Raw genomic sequence first — 21,295 nt, forward strand, 5'->3', positions numbered from 1 at the left:
TATTGACTTAATTATGTATTTACTAATTAACTAAATAATCACACAGAAATACAGAAACACACACACACGGTATAGGTTATGGTTACTAACACAATGCAATGAAAACAGTCCCTAGTGGACTAACCTGATATGATGGCTTGTTACACAATGGAAAGAGGATGGGGAAAGATAAAGCGCGGGAGAGACAAAGATGGTGAACTTATCGTACATACATTTGGAAACTACTTTCACTCTAAATATGAATATTTAGCACCCTAATAACCACTCATTCGGATTAGGAATGCAACATATATTTACTCGTAGATGTCTTTCTCTGTCATCTCTCTGTTGAAATCACTCGGTCCATCAATGGGGAGTAGTTGGATTTAAGTCTCTAGTTGTCCACCAGAGGTCACAATGTCCTTTTGTTCTGGAGTGTTCTGAGAATGGATCCTTCAGGTTTACCACACAGTGGTGAGAGGGTTCTGTCTTCCCGTCTTTGGTCAATTTTCCTGGACTACTTTACATGCAGAGCTGCAGACTGTGCATGTTTTGGTCTAGTCTTCACCTTCTTCACTCGTCGAGAGTATGAGGGCCTTACCATTTTCTGGTCTTGTAGTTTTAACCATTTCAACGTGTGGACCACATTCTCACGTTCTCTGGACTGTATGGAAATTCTCAGCGAGTCCTTTTAAGCACTCTGGCCTTGGAGGGTGTTCCATCCTGTTGACACAATGTCTGTGCTCACGTGGGCGTGGTTATGACTGGGCTCAGGTTTATATGAAAAGCCATCATCTCATTTAAAGGCTTAAATCACATTTCTATCTTTTCAAAAATAGTTAATCATATAATCTAAATCTGATATGCACATTGTGAAAGCTCTTAAAGTTACGATGTTTCCTTTATAACGTCTTTCTGATCATGTTAATGACATCACAAAATATACATGAATTTTCCATATTCCATCTATCATCATTCCCAACATTCTTTGTTAGAAATATTGTTTCATTATCCACTTTTGGATGTTGGAGTTTTGGCGGCAAAGTCTCTGTGTAACAAAGGATTTTCAGTGTTCCATTTCTGCAGAGTGGGGGAGAGTTTCTGCAAGGTATTTATGTCATAAAACAGGCCAAACTCCCCCCTCTCCTCTCCTGTGGGAGGGTCTGGCTATCCTCAAATCTTTGCCGAGCTGACGGCTCCATTTGATCCTCACAAAGGAGAGACAGTCATGACTGGAGCATGAAGAAAAGTGAAACAAATATTCTGTCTCACATCTCTTAATACATTGCTAGGTGCTTTCAGTGTTGACAGTATTAAAATACAGCTCATGTACAAAAACACTGTAATACAGACAAGCTACAAAGTGAAATTATTTATTTAACTTTGTGGACTTCTACACAGGATTAATCTGTGAAACATACCTTTCTCTCTGTGTTTTCTCAGACTGAGGAGAACGGGAGCTACGGGTAGTACCAGGGTGTTAGAAGGTTCCGTAAGCACCCAGGTTTAATGAAATAAAAACCGAAGATGTTAATATCATCCAGCTACTGTAGCTGCCAACTTAACATCATCATGCAGTACCAGTAGCACAACAAATGAAAATATAAACCAAAATTAAAGTTCCTGGCGGTCATAGCGATCTGATTCACTCATCTGTCTGAACTTGGAACATTCCTGTTAGCGGGCTTGGGCCACTGACCCTTAACCTGGATGTTCTGTTCTGTGTTGTGTACTGTTCTAATAATTTGAAGTTTGATGGAATAACCATTTTAACTCTCCTACAGAAGTAGGCTACAATGATCAATCAACAGGTCTGCTGTTGTTTCATATGAATGTAGTTGTTGTAGACATGTACGGGGCCTTAATTAGCCTTGCTACTTTAGCTAGCTAGCTGGCTAACTTACCTCGCTACTGTAGCTAGCTAAATTCTTTACAACGATTTGATGCGGTCAAGATGGGCTCTACCAGATGGTATGATAGATAACCTATGACATCAACAAGTTTGTCTAACTAGAGTGAGTCGGTTTGTCTACTTTCTACCTCTCCCTAACGACCACACACACTGGCACCTCCTCGTCCTCTCTCGCCTCTCCCCCACCCGAAACAAGCACCTGCTATCTTGAGTAGCTCAAGCAAGTTTCCATTGAAGTTTCCCCCGCAAAATGTTTTCTTTAAAACACATGTATTTCTACTATCCAGATATCCTAAAAAATATCATGATATATTTGAATAGTGAAATCATTTCAAATGTCCAACTCTAGACTATAGTGAGAATCCTGATTAACAATGATTCTATTGACAGAAACATTTGTTTGAGATTTAAAATAACAGTGGAGCCTACAAGAATACCAGTGTGTTGACCAGAATTTCATTTTGAAAGAGGGGTGCTTTTTAATTTGTTTTATTTATTCATTCATACCAAAGAAGTGAAAGAAAAAAACAGTACAGATAAACAAACTGGTAAAAACGGTGTGCAGGTGTTGTAAGCCCACATTTTGTTACGTTACAGCCTTATTCTAAAATTTATTAAATAGTTTTCCCTCATCAATCTACACACAAAACCCCAAAACTGTTTTTTAGAAAGATTTTTTTTCTTCACATGTACGTATTCATGTACGCATTCAGACCCTTTGCGCAGTACTTTGTTGAAGCACCTTTGGAAGCGATTACAGCCTCGAGTCTTCTTGGGTATAAGGCTAAAAGCTCGGCACACCTGTATTTGGGGAGTTTCTCCCATTCTTCTCTGCAGATCCTCTCAAGCTCTGTAAGGTTGGATGGGGTGCGTCACTGCAGAGCTATTTTCAGGTCTCTACAGAGATCGATCAGACATGATTTCAAGTCTGGGCTCTGGCTAGGCCACTCAAGGACATTCAGAGAATTGTCCTGAAGTCACTTCTACATTGTCTTGGCTGTGTGCTTAGGGTCGTTGTCCTGTTGGAAGGTGAGGTCCTGAGCACTCTGGAGCAGGTTTTCATCAAGGATCTCTCTGTACTTTGCTCCATTAATCTTTCCCTCAATCCTGACTAGTCTCCCAGTCCCTGCCGCTGAAAAACATCCCCACAGCATGATGCTACCACCACCATGCTTCACCGTAGAAATGGTGCCAGATTTCCTCCAGAAGCGAAGCTTGGCATTCAGGCCAAAGAGTTCAATCTTGGTTTCATGGTCTGAGAGTCCTTTAGGATCCTTTAGACTGTCATGTGCCTTTTACTGAGGAGTGGCTTCCATCTGGCCACTCTACCATAAAGGCCTGATTGGTAGAGTGCTGCAGAGAAGGTTGTCCTTTTGGAAGGTTCTCCCATCTCCACAGAGGAACTCTGGAGCTCTGTCAGAGTGACTATCGGGTTCCTGGTCACCTCCCTGACCAAGGCCCTTCTCCCCCGATTGCTCAGGTGGGTGGACGGCCAGCTCTAGGAAGAGTCTTGTTGGTTCCAAACTTCTTCCATTTAAGAACGATGGAGGCCACTGTGTTCTTGGGAACCTTCAATGCTGAAGACATTTTTTGGTACCCTTCCCCAGATCTGTGCCTCATCACAATCCTGTCCTGGAGCTCAATGGACAATTCCTTCTACCTCATGGCTTGGTTTTTGCTCTGATTTAAACTGTCAACTGTGGGACCTTATTTAGATGTGTGTGCCTTTCCAAATCATGTCCAATCTATTGAATTTACCACAGGTGGACTCCAATCAAGTTGTAGAAATATCTCAAGGAGGATCAATGAAAACAGGATGCACCTGAGCTCAATTTCGAAACTCATAGCAAAAGGTCGGAAAACTTATGTACATACGTTTTCAAATTTTTTTTATATGTAAATGTGCAAATATTTCTAAAAACCTGTTTTCGATTTGTCATTATCAGTTATTGTATGTAGATTGATGAAGAAAATGTTTTCTTTAATCCATTTTGGAATAAGGCTGTAAAGTAACAAAATGTGGAAAAAGTGAAGGGGTCTGAATATTTTCCGAATGCACTGTATATGAAAACCACACCACAAATATAAGTTAAACTAAGCATATTAATTATAATTGTACATGATATACTCAGTAAACAAGAAAAAACATGTTTGAGGCTACATGGAGGGGATTATTGGCTAGTTTGGTTCATCAAGCTGACCCCCTGTCTTCGTTTGAAGTTATTGAGGGATGATGAGGTTTTGGCAATGTGAAGATAAGAATTCCAGAGTATGATACCTCTGTATCTGATAGAGAATTAAGTATGTGATGTGTGGCAGTGGGGAGGGTGAAGGTAATCTCAGTGTCTTGTGTTATATAGATGGATTTCAGAATGAACCTGGAAGAATCCATTGAAGGGTTTAGGTAAACTGTCTGGGAGGTATGAGTATTTGTAGTGCATAACTGACATACATTAATGTTCTAAATAGACAAGATATTTAGTTTCTTAAACAAAGGTGCAGATGGAGCCAGGTAATTAGAGGATGTGGCTAGACTTGCAAATGTATTTTGTATTATGAATCATTTGTGTAGGTAGGAGGCATATGTACTGGCCCAGACAATATTACAGTAAATGAGATATGGGTAAATTAAGCTATAGTATAGAGTTAGGAAGAAAGCCTGATGAACCAAACCACTAATCTTTCTGATGATACCAACCGATTTCTTCACTTTGCTGCGGACAAATTGAATATGATCTTTACAGGATAACTTTTCATCAATTAGAACTCAAAAGGAATCTAGTGGATGTGACTTGTTCCATTTCATTTCCCCTAATTGATATTCTGGTTCTTTTTTTTTTAACAGTATTTCTTATTCTTACTAGTGAATACAATAAAGTTGGATTTTTTTGACATTTAAAGATCACTTGTTTGTCTGGAACCATTAAGGAAATATTGCCATACCTGAGTTGGCTTCATTAATCAGTGAATCAAAATTGGAATCATCAGCAAAGAGAATGGGAAGTATGGTAGAAGACACAGCAGCAAGTTCATGAATATACTGTAGATTAGGAATAACAAAGGTCCGATTATCGAACCCTGTGGCACACCACAGGATATCTTGACCCTGGTAGATGCACTGCCATTTGCATGAACAAATTGTGCTTCTTCGTAATAAACGTAGCTATATAACCAATTATATGTATTCTTGTGAGAAAATTTTTTAATAATACAATTTAGAAAGTAATATTTCATTATCCACCATGTCAAACGCTTTGGATAAATCTGAAAAGATGCAAAGAGCATATTGTTGTTAAGGGCTGTAAAGATTTTATCCACAAGTTGCAAAAGAGCAATATCTGTGTTGTAGTTTTTACAAAAACCATATTGGTGCTCATATAGAATAGTGTTGATTTAAATGTTTTAAAATGGTCTTATACTGTACATTCTCTTAGTGTTGGGCAGTATATTATGAATATATTATGAAAAAATGTTTCAGGAGAGGCAGAAGCAGTTCTTTCTGTGAATATTTTGGAAATGTCGAAAGCAGGCTGAAGGTTTTCAAATTGTTTAGTTTTTTTTACCTTTTCTTCCCATTATTACAGAGTGAGGACTTGCTGTGGAATGATTACGAAGAGAAACTAACAGACCAAATAGTCCGCACCATGGAGAATTACACTGGCCAGTTTCATGAAGTCAAGGTAGCTTCTGATGTACTTATATCAACTGTTTTTGGTGCAATATATCTGGTTCACATCAAAACTTTTATCTCCCCATGTGTTTACATTGCTGCTTTGTCTTACAATCAAGAGACTTATAGTGTCACTTGACTCATGGGGATTATGGTTTAGAAATATCACTTCTCCCCGTGCCTCTTAGGAACGATTGGCCAAACGCGGTCGGAAGCTAGTAGACTACGATTCCTCACGTCACCACTTGGAGGCGCTGCAGAATGCCAAGAAGAAAGACGATGCCAAAATCACAAAGGTGTGTTGAAAATTAAATGGACATTTTATATTTTTTTGTCAACATATTTGGATAAAGGTACTGAAGGCATTTGAATGCCATTTCGCTCTAACCAGGCAGAGGAGGAGTTCAACATAGCCCAGAGTGTGTTTGAGGAAATCAACAAAGAGATGAGGGAGGAGCTTCCTGTTCTCTATCAAAGGTAAAGTTAATGGACCACAGCACATCAGGGTCATGTTCATTATGCATGATTTTTTTATTTATTTACTGAAATGGGTCAACTACTGTACTTATGAAATACAGAATGTTCATTTTCTGTTACAAAATGTGTTTTTACTGTAAACTAGTAGTGTTTCCAAAAGACTGGGCCTGAGAATGGTTGCGTATGCAGGGGCCTATTTAATGGGATGGAGTGTTCAGAATGTGTAGAGCAGACATGGTAGAATTTAACTAACATGTATACTGAACAAAAATATCAACACAACATGTAAAGTCTTGGTCCCATGTTACATGAGCTGAAATAAAAGATCCCAGAAATGTTCCATATGCACAAAAAGCTTATTTCTCTCAAATTATGCACACATTTGTTTACATCCCTGTTAGTGAGCAATTGTCCTTTGCCAAGATATTCCATCCACCTGACAGGTGTGGCATATCAAGAAGCTGATTATACAGCATGATTATTACACAGGTGTGCTGGGGATAATAAATGGACACTCTAAAATGTTCTGTTTTGTCACACAACACAATCTCACAATGTCTCAAGTTAAGGGAGGGTGGAATTGGCATGCGGACTGCAGGAATGTCCACCAGAGCTGTTACCAGAGAATTGAATGTCAATTTCTCTACCATAAGCCGCCTCCAACATAATTTGAGAGAATTTGTCAGTACGTCTAACCGGCCTCACAACTGCAGACCACGTGTAACCACGCATGCCCAAGACCTCCACATTCGGTTTCTTCACCTCCGTGATCATCTGAGAATTGCACCCGGACAGCTGATGAAACTTTGGGTTTGCCAAACCGAAAAATTCCTGCACAAACTATCAGAAACAGTCTCAGGGAAGCTCATCTTGACCTGATTGCAGTTCGGTTTTGAAATTGACTTCAGTGGGCAAATGTTCACCTTCGATGGCCACTTTCACGCTGGAGAAGTGTGCTCTTTACGGATTAATCCCGGTTTCAACTGTACCGGACAGCGGCTTGCTGACGAGCGGTTTGTTGATGTCAATGTTGTGAACAGAGTTTCCCATGGTGGCGGTGGGGTTATGGTATGGGCAGGCATAAGCTACGGACAACGAACACAATTGCATTTTATCTATGGCAATTTGAATGCACAGAGATACCGTTACGAGATCCTGAGGCTCATTGTCGTGCCATTCATCCGCCGCCATCACCTGTTTCAGCATGATAATGTACAGCCCCATGTCACATGGATCTGTACACAATTCCTGGATGCTGAAAATGTCCATCTTCTTCCATTGGCCTGCATACTCCCCAGACATGACACCCATTGAGCAGTTTGAGATGCTATGGATCAACGTGTACAGCAGCTTGTTCCAGTTGCCACCAATATCCAGCAACTTCGCACAGCCATTGAAGAGGAGTGGGACAACATTCCACAGGCCACAATCAACTCTATTCAAAAGAAATGCGTCACATTCCCAGTCATTTGAAATCCATAGATTAGGGCCTAATACAATCATTTTAAATGGACTGATTTCCTTATGAACTGTAACGTAGTAAAATCTTTGAAATTGTTGCATGTTGAGTTCATATTTCTACTCAGTGTAGAATGAAGAATCCTTTGTGTCTAGTATATTTCTATCCGCAAACAGCCAGAACTTATTTGCACCAAGTGGCTCCAGTGTAACAGACTATTTCCCCTTTTTGTCTAAAGCCGGATTGGCTGTTACGTGACCGTCTTTCAAAACATTTCCAACCTGAGGGATGTCTTCTATAAGGAAATGAGCGTGGTGAGGTTGTTTTTTTCCTACACTCTAAATATGGATTTTATTCTCCCAAAAGGAATAAAGCTATTACAGTATTTTTTGACACGTCTGTATCACTGATATAAATAATAGATGTTACTCTGTGTGATGTCATATGGCATCTCACTGTTCAGATTAAGAAATGTACTGCAGGTCAACTGAAATTGACTAATAGAATAACCACGATTGATTGCAGCTGAACCATGAGCTTTACAGTGTGATGAAGAAGCTGGAGACTCAGCATTCAGGAAAAGCGTTCATCATCAAAGGCCTCAATAGGTCAGTTGTTTTAGATGACCATGAGAATGCATCACATTGGTTTAACCTCTCATAGTCCATATGTGATATACTGTATATATTGCTAATCAAGTAAAAGTCAACATTCATTTTATTTTCAATTGAGAAAACAAATATTTACTCTTGACTTTCTCTCAATAAGTCTGAAATTTGGGAAATTATCTGAGAATATCAGACCCAACGTTCTGCCACCAGCCAGATCAACTCACCCTCTATCTCCTCTCTTAGCACCAAGTCCAAGAAGAAGAAATCCCTGCTCATCTCAGCACCCATCCCCTGTAACACTGCCTTCCCCTCGGACCACACATCCCTCCATGCATCCGCAGCCCCCGAAAACAGCAAAGAGACTGTCCTGTCCAGCCACGAGACCCACACCCAGAGCATCTCTGAGGAGCACGTTTCCCTCGTAGGAGAGGCAGATGAGGGCACTCACAGCGTCCTCACGTCAGAAACGTCCGACTTCTCAGACGAGCTTAGCTCCAACGGCGCTGCTACGCCCAACAGACGGTCGGCGTGTGACAGCGACAACGGGGTCGGAAGCGACATCGCATCAGAGGGTCTGAGTGATGTCCCAGAGGGTGGGGCTTCAGAGGAGCAGGGCCCTAGCCAATCCGTCGGAAAAGGGCAAGTTCAAAGGTCAGAGGTGACTGGGTGTGAAGTCACAATCAGTCAGGAGGCTCTTCCAATGTCCACAGAGAGCGACGGACCACATGACACTGAGCAGGAGAGTGCGCCTGTTTCTCCAGATAATGGTAAAGCCAAGCCCCCACCTCGTCCTGCTCCACGCTGCTCCTTCCCCCCCTCTGAGAGGCACTCCTTCCCTCCTGCGGAGGCCAGCCAGGTGGAGACGAAGGTGGAAGAGGGAGAAGGGGCTTCCCAGGCCCTGCAGGTAGGTGATACAAAGAGGACTGGAAATTACTCAAACTCCCAGAATCCACCTGGTTTCCTTATCAAGGTGATTCTCTATTGTAGTAGTGGTACTCTCTTTATAATACAGTGCCTTGCGAAAGTATTCGGCCCCCTTGAACTTTGCGACCTTTTGCCACATTTCAGGCTTCAAACATAAAGATATAAAACTGTATTTTTTTGTGAAGAATCAACAACAAGTGGGACACAATCATGAAGTGGAACGACATTTATTGGATATTTCAAACTTTTTTAACAAATCAAAAACTGAAAAATTGGGCGTGCAAAATTATTCAGCCCCCTTAAGTTAATACTTTGTAGCGCCACCTTTTGCTGCGATTACAGCTGTAAGTCGCTTGGGGTATGTCTCTATCAGTTTTGCACATCGAGAGACTGACATTTTTTCCCATTCCTCCTTGCAAAACAGCTCGAGCTCAGTGAGGTTGGATGGAGAGCATTTGTGAACAGCAGTTTTCAGTTCTTTCCACAGATTCTCGATTGGATTCAGGTCTGGACTTTGACTTGGCCATTCTAACACCTGGATATGTTTATTTTTGAACCATTCCATTGTAGATTTTGCTTTATGTTTTGGATCATTGTCTTGTTGGAAGACAAATCTCCGTCCCAGTCTCAGGTCTTTTGCAGACTCTTCCAGAATGGTCCTGTATTTGGCTCCATCCATCTTCCCATCAATTTTAACCATCTTCCCTGTCCCTGCTGAAGAAAAGCAGGCCCAAACCATGATGCTGCCACCACCATGTTTGACAGTGGGGATGGTGTGTTCAGCTGCGTTGCTTTTACGCCAAACATAACGTTTTGCATTGTTGCCAAAAAGTTCCAATTTTGGTTTCATCTGACCAGAGCACCTTCTTCCACATGTTTGGTGTGTCTCCCAGGTGGCTTGTGGCAAACTTTAAACGACACTTTTTATGGATATCTTTAAGAAATGGCTTTCTTTTTGCCACTCTTCCATAAAGGCCAGATTTGTGCAATATACGACTGATTGTTGTCCTATGGACAGAGTCTCCCACCTCAGCTGTAGATCTCTGCAGTTCATCCAGAGTGATCATGGGCCTCTTGGCTGCATCTCTGATCAGACTCCTTGTATGAGCTGAAAGTTTAGAGGGACGGCCAGGTCTTGGTAGATTTGCAGTGGTCTGATACTCCTTCCATTTCAATATTATCGCTTGCACAGTGCTCCTTGGGATGTTTAAAGCTTGGGAAATCTTTTTGTATCCAAATTCGGCTTTAAACTTCTTCACAACAGTATCTCGGACCTGCCTGGTGTGTTCCTTGTTCTTCATGATGTTCTCTGTGCTTTTAACGGACCTCTGAGACTATCACAGTGCAGGTGCATTGATACGGAGACTTGATTACACACAGGTGGATTGTATTTATCATCATTAGTAATTTAGGTCAACATTGGATCATTCAGAGATCCTCACTGAACTTCTGGAGAGAGTTTGCTGCACTGAAAGTAAAGGGGCTGAATAATTTTGCACGCCCAATTTTTCAGTTTTTGATTTGTTAAAAAAGTTTGAAATATCCAATAAATGTCGTTCCACTTCATGATTGTGTCCCACTTGTTGTTGAGTCTTCACAAAAAAATACAGTTTTATATCTTTATGTTTGAAGCCTGAAATGTGGCAAAAGGTCGCAAAGTTCAAGGGGGCCGAATACTTTCGCAAGGCACTGTATATTATAGTTTTAATTCAACGTTACTATTAGCATTTCTGCTGAGTGTCTAACAAAGTTGTTTATGTGGCGCTGTGATTGATTTCAGGGAGTGGCGCTGGAGGGTCACGCTTCAGAAGACGGGACGCTGCAGTTTGATGTGGAAGACGTGATTCTCATGTTCGCCGACACAGAGGAGAAGGTATGTTTGTGTGTATATTTGTATGTATGTCAGCCTCTTTCTCTTTCTCCCTCTGTGCCACACACAGACTGTCACACACACTGCCCCCCCCCCCCCTCAAAATGGACAAAATATATATTTTTAAATCTCACCGATCTACACACAATACCCCATAATGACAAAATGTAAACATGTTTTTAGACATGAGTCAATACGGTGTCAATACTTTGTAGAAGCACCTTTGGCGGCGATTACAGCTATGAGTCATCTGGGGTATGTCTTCGTTGCACATCTGGATTTGGGGATTTTCTTCCTTGCAGATTTTCGCAAACTCTGTTAAGTTAGATGGGGAGTGGCGGTGAACAGCAATCTTCAAGTTTTTCCACAGATTTTCAATGGGATTCAAGTCTGGGCTTTGGCTGGGCCACTCAAGGACTTTCACATTCTTGTTCTGAAGCCATTCCTGCGTTGCTTTGGTTGTATGCTTGGGGTCATTGTCCTGTTGGAACGTATGTCTGTCATTTGCACTCTGAAGCAGGTTCTCATCAACCTGTATTTGGCTCCATTCATCGTTCCCAGTATCCAGACTCCCAGTCCCTGTCGCGAAATAGCATCCCCATAGCATGATGCTGCCACCACCATGCTTCACGTTAGGGATGGTGTTAGATGGGTGATTAGCTTTGCCTGGTTTTCTCCAGACATAGTGCTTCACTCAAGCCAAAGAGTAACATTTTTGTCTCATCAGACCACAGAATCTTTCGCTTTATGACCTGTCTTTCCTGTGCCTTTTTGCAAACTTGCATGCTATCATGCCTTTTTCTCAGTGGCTTCTGTCTGGCCACTCTCTCTCATAAAAGGTGTTCGATGGGGTTGAGGTCAGGGCTCTGTTCAGGAGAGTCAAGTTCTAACACACCAATCTCGACAAACCATTTCTGTTTGGACCTCGCTTTGTGCACGGGGGCATTTTCATGCTCAAATGGGAAAGAGCGTTCCACAAACTGTTGCCACAAAGTTGGAAGCACAGAATAATTTAGAATATAATTGTATGCTGTAGCATTAAGATTTCCCTTCACTGGAACTAAGGGGCCTAGCCTGAACCATGAAAAACAGCCCAAGACTATTATTCCTTCTCCACCAAACTTTACAGTTGGCACTATGCATTCGAGCAGGTAGCGTTCTCCTGGAATCCGCCAAACTCAGATTCGTCCATCGGACTGCCAGATGAAGAAGTGTGATTCATCACTCCAGAGAACGCGTTTCCACTGCTCCAGAGTCCAATGGCGGCGAGCTTTACACCACTCCAGGCGACACTTGGCATTGCGAATGGTGATCTTAGGCTTGTGTGCGGCTGCTCGGCCATGGAAACCCATTTCATGAAGCTCCCGATGAACAGTTCTTGTGGATACGTTGCTTCCAGTGGAACTCGGTAGTGAGTGTTGCAGTCAATTTTTACACACTACAGCACTCGGTGGTCCCGTTCTATGAGCTTGTGTAGCCTACCACTTCGCGGCAGAGTAGACGTTTCCACTTCACAATAACAACACTTATAGTTGACCGTGGCAGAAATTTGACAAAATGACTTGTATGAAATGTGGCATCCTATGACGGTGCCATGCTGAAAGTCACTGAGCTCTTCAGTAAGGCCATTCTACTGCCGATGTTTGTCTATGGAGATTGCATGGCGGTGTACTCGATTTTGTACAACTGTCAGCAACGGGGTGGCAGCGTAGCCTAGTGGTTAGAGCATTGGACTAGTAACCGAAAGGTTGCAAATTTGAATCCCCGAGCTGACAAGGTACAAATCTGTCGTTCTGCCCCTGAACAAGGCTGTTTGCCCACTGTTCCTAGGCCGTCATTAAAAATAATAAGAATTTGTTCTTAACTGACTTGCCTAGTTAAGTAAAGGTTAAATAAAAAAACGGGTGTGGCTGAATTAGCTAAATGCACTAATTTAAAGGGGTGTCCATATACCTTTGTATATATTTCGGAGATCTACGGACAGTTCCTTGGACTTCATGGTATAATTTCTGCTCTGACATGCATTGTCAACTGTGGGGCCTTATATAGACTACTGTTGTCGCGATACCAGTATTGCGATACTACGATACCAGATGTAGCAAAAAAAGAAAACACAAAGCAGACTTAACTCTAGGGTCCTTTAACACCTACTTTTGTGAAATAGTGTGCTATAGCTTGCAAAGGAAACAAATAAGACTAGGTGACAATATCGGCTTTTTTCCGATTAGGACTGTTTTTCTCAAGAAATTGAGTCTGCTTCATGTTTTGCTTCCTGACTTCCTTGTATCGCAATACTGGTACCGTGACAACCCTAATATAGACAGGTGTGTTTATTTCTAAATCATATCCAACCAATTGTATTTAGTATTTATTAGAATCCCCCATAAGCCACTACAAAAGCATCAGCTACTCTTCCTGGAGTCCAGATGAAACATGACATAATACATTGTACAGAACATTATTAGTCAAGGACTGAAATAAATAAATGTAATAAGTCACCCAGCCTACATATCAGTACATACACACAATATCTAGGTCAGTTGGTGACCGGTGGGACTCCAATGAAGTTGTAGTGACATCTCAAAGATGATCAAAGGAAATTGGATGCACCTGAGCTGAATTTGGAGTGTCATAGCAAAGGGGTATGAATATGTCAATGAGAATGTATTAAATACATTTTGAATTCAGGCTGTAATAACAATATGGAATAAGTCAAGGGGTATGAATACTTTCTGAAGGCACTGTATAGTGTAGCACTTGTAGACTAGCACAGTAAAAGCAGCTCCACAGATGAAGTAACGCAAAGTAATAATATTATTTGTATTTACAGATGTAATACAAGTTTGTTATTAAGACACATGAAAGTTCACATGTTCCAGAAGGCATTTCTGCCCAAAAACGCATTTTGCGTTCAAATGCCTCTCCTGTGAAGTGCGATATATGCCTCGCTTCCTGAAACAGGTCACATATTATTAGTAAAAAGGCAATACTTTACAATATTGCTTTGTGTGGAAAGTAACGCTTTACTTTTGTTAAATGTAACGACTAATATTACTTTTTCAAGTAACCAAGCGCAACACTGCTCCTTGGTGTAGCGTAAGTTCCAAATAGGAATGCTAAGTAAGTAATACTGAAGGTTACTGTCTTAACTTAGCACTGTGCATCAGACTGCCCTAGTTTCAGTGACACCGAAGTTGATAACAGTTTGCCCATATGCATGTCACTTCAAATGTGCTTGTCAATGTGCACCAAATACATGTAAATTACGAGAGTTTCTCTAGAGTTCCCTTTTTACCAGGATAGCAGAACCGGGCCTGTTTTCACAAAGCGTCTGAGTAGAATTGCTGAACTAGGATAATTATTGCCTTTAAGATCATAATGAATGATAGGTGGGACCTGATCCTAGATCAGCACACCTATTTGAGACACTTTATGAATATGGGCCCTGATCTCTACTAAAATGTGAATAACATGGTTGTGTGTTTTTTGTTAACCCTTACCCACTACAGCAGGAAAGCATAGCGAAGGGGGTGAGGGAGAAGGCCTGTATCCAGCAGGGAGATCTATCAGATTCAGAATGAGCCAATGGTGGCCTTTTGTTTCCTGCTGTCATGACACAGCTGCACACAAAATGGCAATGGACCAAGATGGTGTGGAGGACATCTTAAAAAATGAGAGAGAAAAAAAGGAACACAAGCCCCATGTGATTATTACTCACATGCTTCCATGTCGCAACTTGTTGGTAGATACTGATGAGTTTCACACCTACCGAGAGATTTTTGCAGAATGTTCTGAATTGTTAACACATGATTGTCTAATCTACAGTATTTTGCCCTTGTTTGTATTGTTATTGTGTAAGTCTAGAAACTGAAATGCATAGAACCCCTTATTGTATTGATGCCGATGAAAGATGTATAGTTTAATAAAGTTAAGTGTGAGAGCAGTGGAGGTGTTGTTCAAAGAGCAGTAAGAAAGAAAAGCTATATTTCAGCATACTTACCATTCTGTCTAAAATGGGTTTCATGTGTTGTTTTTAGGGCAGTTTACTTTTCCATATGCCCCTAAGTCAACGTTTCCCAAACTTGGTCGTCGGGACCCCAAAAAGTTTGGGTTTTTGAATAAGCTGTGTAGTGCTAGGGCAAAAACAAAAACGTGAACTCCTTGGAGTCCCGGGGACAGAGTTTGGGAAACCCTGCCCTAAGTAGTCAAGCACCTGTGTATCACACTTTACAACGCATGATGGCGGTAGTGGTCTAACACTTAAACTACAGAGACAAGCCTTTTCCACTTGAGATGCTTTTCCATGTTTTTTGCAGTGATTTTGAAGCTATATTAGCATCAACTTTATACATCCCAATGCCCTACAGTGGTTGCTCATTTAAAAATTGCGTCATACTCCAGCACAGCTTGCGGGCTGCTGCAGCATTCTGTGGCACGTTATCTAATTGTCAGCCATTTTTTCTGTTAATGCAAGCTAGTGCTAGTTTGACCACCAGAGGGCATCTTTGAGAAGTGTTTGATAGTCTTCCATATTGGCCTTACCAGAGAATTTAAAACATTTTTTGTAATAACATAGAATATGGGATTGATTTTTTTTTAAATTGGCTTAATTTGATTAATATTATGGTGTTTTTATTCTGAGAAAAACGAAACCCTCAGGGTTTCCATTAGGATGGAATGGAAAATATGGCGCTGTACATGACGGTCGGAAGTAGGCTACAGCATAGGAAGATTGAAGGATTCTAAATGGTTTGCCTTCATTAGACAACTTTGTTACAATATTTCTGTAAATCAGTGATATTTTTTCCCATAATAATTCGTTATGGATCCATAACTAAATCAACACATGCATTTTGAAAGAGTATTTATCATTAGTTTATTAAAGAAAGCATAAATATGCTGAATAAATACAGTACTGTATATGCTTTTACATTTGGATAATAAAGTATTTAGAAGATATAAGCCACCTGCATTTGTTTATTAGGCTAATGTGCAGTCTGACAATGAAACATAGTCTACAATACATACTGTAGTAAACATAGGAAAGTGCCTAATTACCTACATAAGGGAGAGTAGGCCATGCCTGTACTACAGAATTCGGGCACGGAGGGAGACCTGGGTTCAATTCCCTGGCGGGGAGGAAGGAGTAGGCTGCCCTTGTAAATAAGAATTTGTTCTTTACTGATTCCATATTTTATTTCATAGTCTACAATGTAGAACATTTAAAAAATAACAACAAATCCTGGAATGTATACTGAGGGAGAAACGGGTGTAGTTTCGGCAGGTGTTTATTTTGCCTTCGCAGAAGGCAGGAATTCTGGTCGCAGGCAATGGTCATACACAGGTAGGCAAACAGGCAGGTGAATCAAAACTAGGACTGAAGACTATAACTGGGTCTCACAAACGAGCTAGGAAAAGGCTTAGTAGAGTCAAAACAACACAGGAACTAACACAAGTAACTAACACAGGTGAAAACAATTAACAAAAATGAAAGACAGTGCTATGTTCAAGAACACAGAAACAGGGCTACATTCAAGAACACAATGAAACAGAACACAAGGTTGACTAAGAAAGTAAATGCAGAACCTTACAGAATGAGTAGGTGTGTCCAAACTTTTGACTGGTACTTGATTAATTAATTTGATTAATATTATGGTGTTTCTTTTCCAAGAAAAACAAAAAACCCTCTGGGTTTCTGTTAGGATGGAATGGAAAATATGGCGCTGTACAGCGTGACGGTCGGCAGTACAGTACTGGGCTATTTAGCTAAAGAATCGCTGTGTTGTGCGGGCATGGCACATGGGAGACCGGGGTTCAATTTCCCGACAGGGAGGAAGGAGTAGGCTGTCCTTGTAAATAAGAATTTGTTCTTAACTGACTTGCCTAGTTAAATTCAATTTGGATTGCCTGCGCTCATAAATTCAGTTGTCAGTTTGTAAATTCAGACCGTTTTGCTCTCGGAGCGCACACTGGACATTCGTGCCGAGGAGTAGAGTTGATTTGAGCGTTCTGGCCTTACAATGGCAGTCAAGCACCCATGCTAACATTGGCTAGCTTGCTAGCTACCTCGAGACACAAATGAGACCACTCTGACCATTTTACTCCCCCTAGCAGAGCTGGTTAGGCCATTTTTTGTGTTATCCAGAGCGTTGGTGACTGTAACTGTGCTGTTGGAAACAATTTAATTGCACTTTTTGCCGATGTTTACTGACACCGGCCATATTCAATGGGTGTTGAGCGCTCATAAATTCATTATTCTGCGCTCCGGTACACTCAGATGAGAGTGCTCTGAATCGGAGTAAATAGCCAGAGTGAATTTGCGAAAGCACCCGAATGTCCATTGAGAACGAACAACGACTACACCATTTAGCTAAGCTAAGAATGACGAGAATAATCAAGTCAATAAACGTTGGGTAGTTAGCCTATAGTTAATATAGTGGCAAGTTTGATGTATAACTACTAACATTAGGTAGATAGCTAACATACCGGTACATGCTGCTGTAATGATATGCTATGTGGTTTGTAAGGACAGCGTAGCTAGCAAATTGTCAGCCAACATAATGTATAAGGTAACTTATTTGAAAAGTCATTACTTTATTACATTGAGTAGCAAGCTACTGCGAGGCGCACTCTATCGACTCTGAGGCTTGAGCATGCTTTGGTGCAGTCGATAGCGTGCTGGACTTCGGGCCAGAAGGTTGAGGGTTCGAAACCCTTCTCCCTGCTTGTTTCATTTGAAGTCATGCACAATTACCAGTTTATTATTTGGTTGATATTGCCCATTCATTGTCAGTTCGATACACAGTAGTGCATTGGGACCCAAAAGCATAATCAATGCTCTGGTCTGTGATAGGGAGGGGGAGGGGGGTTCACACCTAGCTCGGCTATTAGACTATTCTTCAGTAAAGGTTGAATAGTCTAATGTTCAGCTATTAGCCCCCCTCCCCAACTTGCAACAAATTGTTGTTACTCCCATCTCGTTCCTCACCCTCTTCCACGTGTTATTCTCTGCCTGAGTGGCTCACTTGTGGGCGTGCATGCAGGATATGGCAGCATCTTCAGTTGTGCGTCAAGAATTCTGCATAGCAAGTTTGTATTAAGGTCTGGTTATTCACAGGCAAATTGCTATATGCTATGGAGGTACATTTGTGTCTTTTTGTCAAGAGCAAAACCTTTTTTCAATCAACAATAATTGTTCTGAAAGCAAAAACGAGGTTTCAAAGTCTTTTGCAATCTAATATGTTTGTATTAGAGCGCAAAGCTTAATGCATTTTATTCCACCAAAAATATTTTGAGAACAAAAAATATATTTGCAAACAAAACTTAGTTTCGCTATCAACCACCCTCCATTTTGGCCATTTTATGAGTGTTCAGACTTTTTTTCCGACACAATGGAAGTCATAGCGGACACCTACGAAGGACTGTGTGATGACGGCATCTCAGGTAAGCAGCACTGGGCATTCTTCTGTCCAACTTCTACATAGCTAGTAGTTAGCTCATACAATTCAGTGTCGGTTCATAACATTCTATTATATTATGTCGATACATACATACCATAGAATGATAAATCATGCAATTATTATTCTCAGGCTAACCAAAAACATTTTGCTACGAACGCCTGTTCTCGCCATTTTCAGTTGAATTCATCTAACTTTCTTTCATGGCAACTCATAAGCAGGCCATGTCCTATTTGTTTCATAGTCGATATATAATCATATTTCATGACAGTGTAACAGTTAGCTTTTTTTACAGGATGAAAGAACACAATATGTCTGTCAGGGAATGCTATTCTGATATGTCAGATGAAGAGTTAGACCAGAAAGTCAGGGCCATTACGGCAAGGATGCCCCATGCAGGCTTTAGAATGGTCAAAGGAAGTCTCCAAGCAATGTACAATGGCGAATATTTAGGGAGTCATTGCAGCATGTAGATGGTGCAGGTATCATTACTTATTCGTAGACTAATTTGAAATGATGTATGGTAATACATAAATGAGGTAATACATATAATGAAATAGGTTAAACATTTCTCTTTTAATTCCAATGTTTTTTTCAAGCTACAACATTGTCATCTTTGGCGGTATAGATGGATTTTCAAGGAAGGTAAGTATATTGTTTTGTATGCAATTAGCATATTTCCCATCACCTAATGAACAACCTTAATACTAGTCTGGTGCTGTACTGACATATTCTGAAAATGACATATATTGCTTTAGATTGAACGGTCATGTAAACGGTCATATCTCAGTTATTTTATTCATATCACAAAAAAATAAGCAATTTTCTTTACTTTCAGAGTGCGAGCTGTTCCAAGGGGTCGAAAATGTAGGTATTGCCAGATTTACTTTCACTGTCCGAGGAACAGGCCGTGGAAGCTTTATTGCTGGCAAAAGTGTCCATAACCAAAGGTAACTTAACTGTTCTGTGTTCTTTTTCTCTCTTCCGCTCTGCCTGTCTTGTTGTACATCGAACTAGTCTCACATGCATTCATTTTAAAAAAACTGCTAATTTTCCGATTTACACCACATAAACACTTAGCCAGTTTCACTGGACTATCAAGCCCCTGTTGCTGCCAAGTCATGATTTCAATAACCAATAAACAAGAGGTGAGACACAGCACTCTATATTTAAATGTTTCAGGTACACTCGGATAGGTGTCTGTGTCACATGTAGTCAGTAACCACTCACAGAGGCACACACAACTTGTATTTCTATAACCTCAGACCAACCTCAGTGTTCACTATTCATGGAGGAAGACCACAGGACCACAGAGATTAGGTGTGTGTGTGTGTGTGTGTCCGCCACAAAACCTTTTCTTTCTCTCTGTTAGAGTGAAACGCTTATGGATAGATGTTTGGAGTGCTGTGACATGTCAGTACTACAATTTGCTGCACAGTTTGGAGGAAGAAGGCTACCTTGACCTGTCGAATTCTATCCACCTCTTCTGTGTGGGATATATGATCCTACCTCGTACCGGGCAGATCTGCAGCATTTCACAGAGAGTTGGAATAATAACCTTTTTAAGTACGGAGGCGAACCGGACACCTCACCACCAGCTTCAAGTGGTATTTATGTATTCATTTGTTATGTGGTAACGTAAAAGTCTAATAATGACATTATCTTCTATTGTTTGTCCTCATGTGTCTGTTTTTCAGCATAAAGTACTCTGTAGCCACTTAGTGTCGACACCAGGTGAGATTACACACACACAGTTATATCAGCTGTGTTGGTGAACCCCTCATGCATCTGAACTGGCTGACACAGAGGGCACAGCATGATCATAGGTGAGAGGTCACTTTCTCGGGTCAACAGGAAGTATTATTAACAGATGCTTAACATTGAAATACAGATAGAGATGTAGTAGTCCCAGAGTTAATAATCCAAGGTCAGTTTTGCATTTCACCTCCTAATAATTATGATGACTGACAGTGTTAGAATAAAAAAAGCAAAGCTTAATCATGCGCTCTCTCTATCCATCTGTCTCTCGTCGGCAGGTATGTTTTGATGTGAGAGAGGAAGCCAGTCCCGTCATCGCCACCTCACCCGCTCTTAAGATAACCTTCGGGCCGACTGGGAGCCCAAGGCTGGTTAGGAGACACTGCTAGAGACACCATGTAATTGTAATGAACTGAGAGAATATTATAATTCATGAATCATATGCTGTCTTCCCTGCTCCTCTGTTTTAACTCTTTCCTTTTCTGTCTTCTACACCTCTCTCCCCACCTCCTCTTTGTTCCGCTTTTTTTTATAATGCATACCATACGTGCATTGAAGTACATATTGAACTTGCATTTATAATACAATATTACAATTATAATATTTATAATGCATGTATTATGTATTTATAACACCTGGATAATGAACCTTCAATAAAGCGTTTCACATTCTCCACTGGTTGAAATTAAGTATCTCATTGAAATTCTACACCTATCCTGTGTCCTCAGATTAATGCGGATGAAGGGAGTTAGATATAAATAGGAAGTGTAGTGTACTGTTTTTTCTGTATATATGAATTACAAATCAGCCTTGACTTAAATCTTGTTTCTAGTCTATTGCATAGTTACAATGTGTAATCATTGATGTCCCAGGAGCAGGAGTGGTAAACACTGTTGAAGGGTATAATTGTAATACATACATGCAGACACAGCATCAGTCAAAGAATGGAGTTTGACACACCTGGTATTGGATATGACTGAAAAATTTGCCAAGGAAGAGTACATGATCAGTGAATATATTCAATGTACAGGCTACAATATGGGGGATCTCATGCGTGGTAATAACTACAGTACATGTATCAGCCGATAGACGATGTTCTGAAAGTGCTGCAAAATCTGGACCCCTATAAATCAGCCGGGCTAGACAATCTGGACCCTCTCTTTCTAAAATTATCTGCC

The 21,295-nt window shown here is 40.8% G+C and overlaps 1 protein-coding gene and 1 long non-coding RNA gene across 3 annotated transcripts in view; both read left to right on the forward strand.

Annotated features, from left to right (window-relative positions):
- The window catches only part of LOC110493942 (bridging integrator 2), a 60,783-nt gene that overhangs the window by 35,773 nt on the left and 3,715 nt on the right, over positions 1-21,295 (forward strand). The window contains exons 6-13 of one of the 2 annotated variants that reach the window (XM_036949961.2): positions 5,476-5,571; positions 5,750-5,857; positions 5,953-6,038; positions 7,736-7,811; positions 8,023-8,105; positions 8,352-9,012; positions 10,813-10,905; positions 14,412-15,864. In XM_036949961.2, coding sequence (XP_036805856.1) covers positions 5,476-5,571; positions 5,750-5,857; positions 5,953-6,038; positions 7,736-7,811; positions 8,023-8,105; positions 8,352-9,012; positions 10,813-10,905; positions 14,412-14,483 — 1,275 coding nt within the window. In that variant the 3' untranslated portion in view covers positions 14,484-15,864. Of the gene's footprint in view, positions 1-5,475; positions 5,572-5,749; positions 5,858-5,952; positions 6,039-7,735; positions 7,812-8,022; positions 8,106-8,351; positions 9,013-10,812; positions 10,906-14,411; positions 15,865-21,295 lie in introns of those variants that run through there. The other variant, XM_036949962.2, reaches the window with a different exon arrangement.
- On the forward strand, positions 17,179-20,792 carry LOC149975891 (uncharacterized). Its single transcript, XR_016487861.1, has 4 exons — positions 17,179-19,004; positions 19,198-19,925; positions 20,057-20,185; positions 20,396-20,792. It is a non-coding gene; the product is annotated as an uncharacterized LOC149975891 (long non-coding RNA).

Source organism: Oncorhynchus mykiss, chromosome 17, assembly GCF_057628025.1.
Source record: "Oncorhynchus mykiss isolate SJ-2025 chromosome 17, ASM5762802v1, whole genome shotgun sequence".
NCBI classification, from domain to species: Eukaryota; Metazoa; Chordata; class Actinopteri; order Salmoniformes; family Salmonidae; genus Oncorhynchus; species Oncorhynchus mykiss.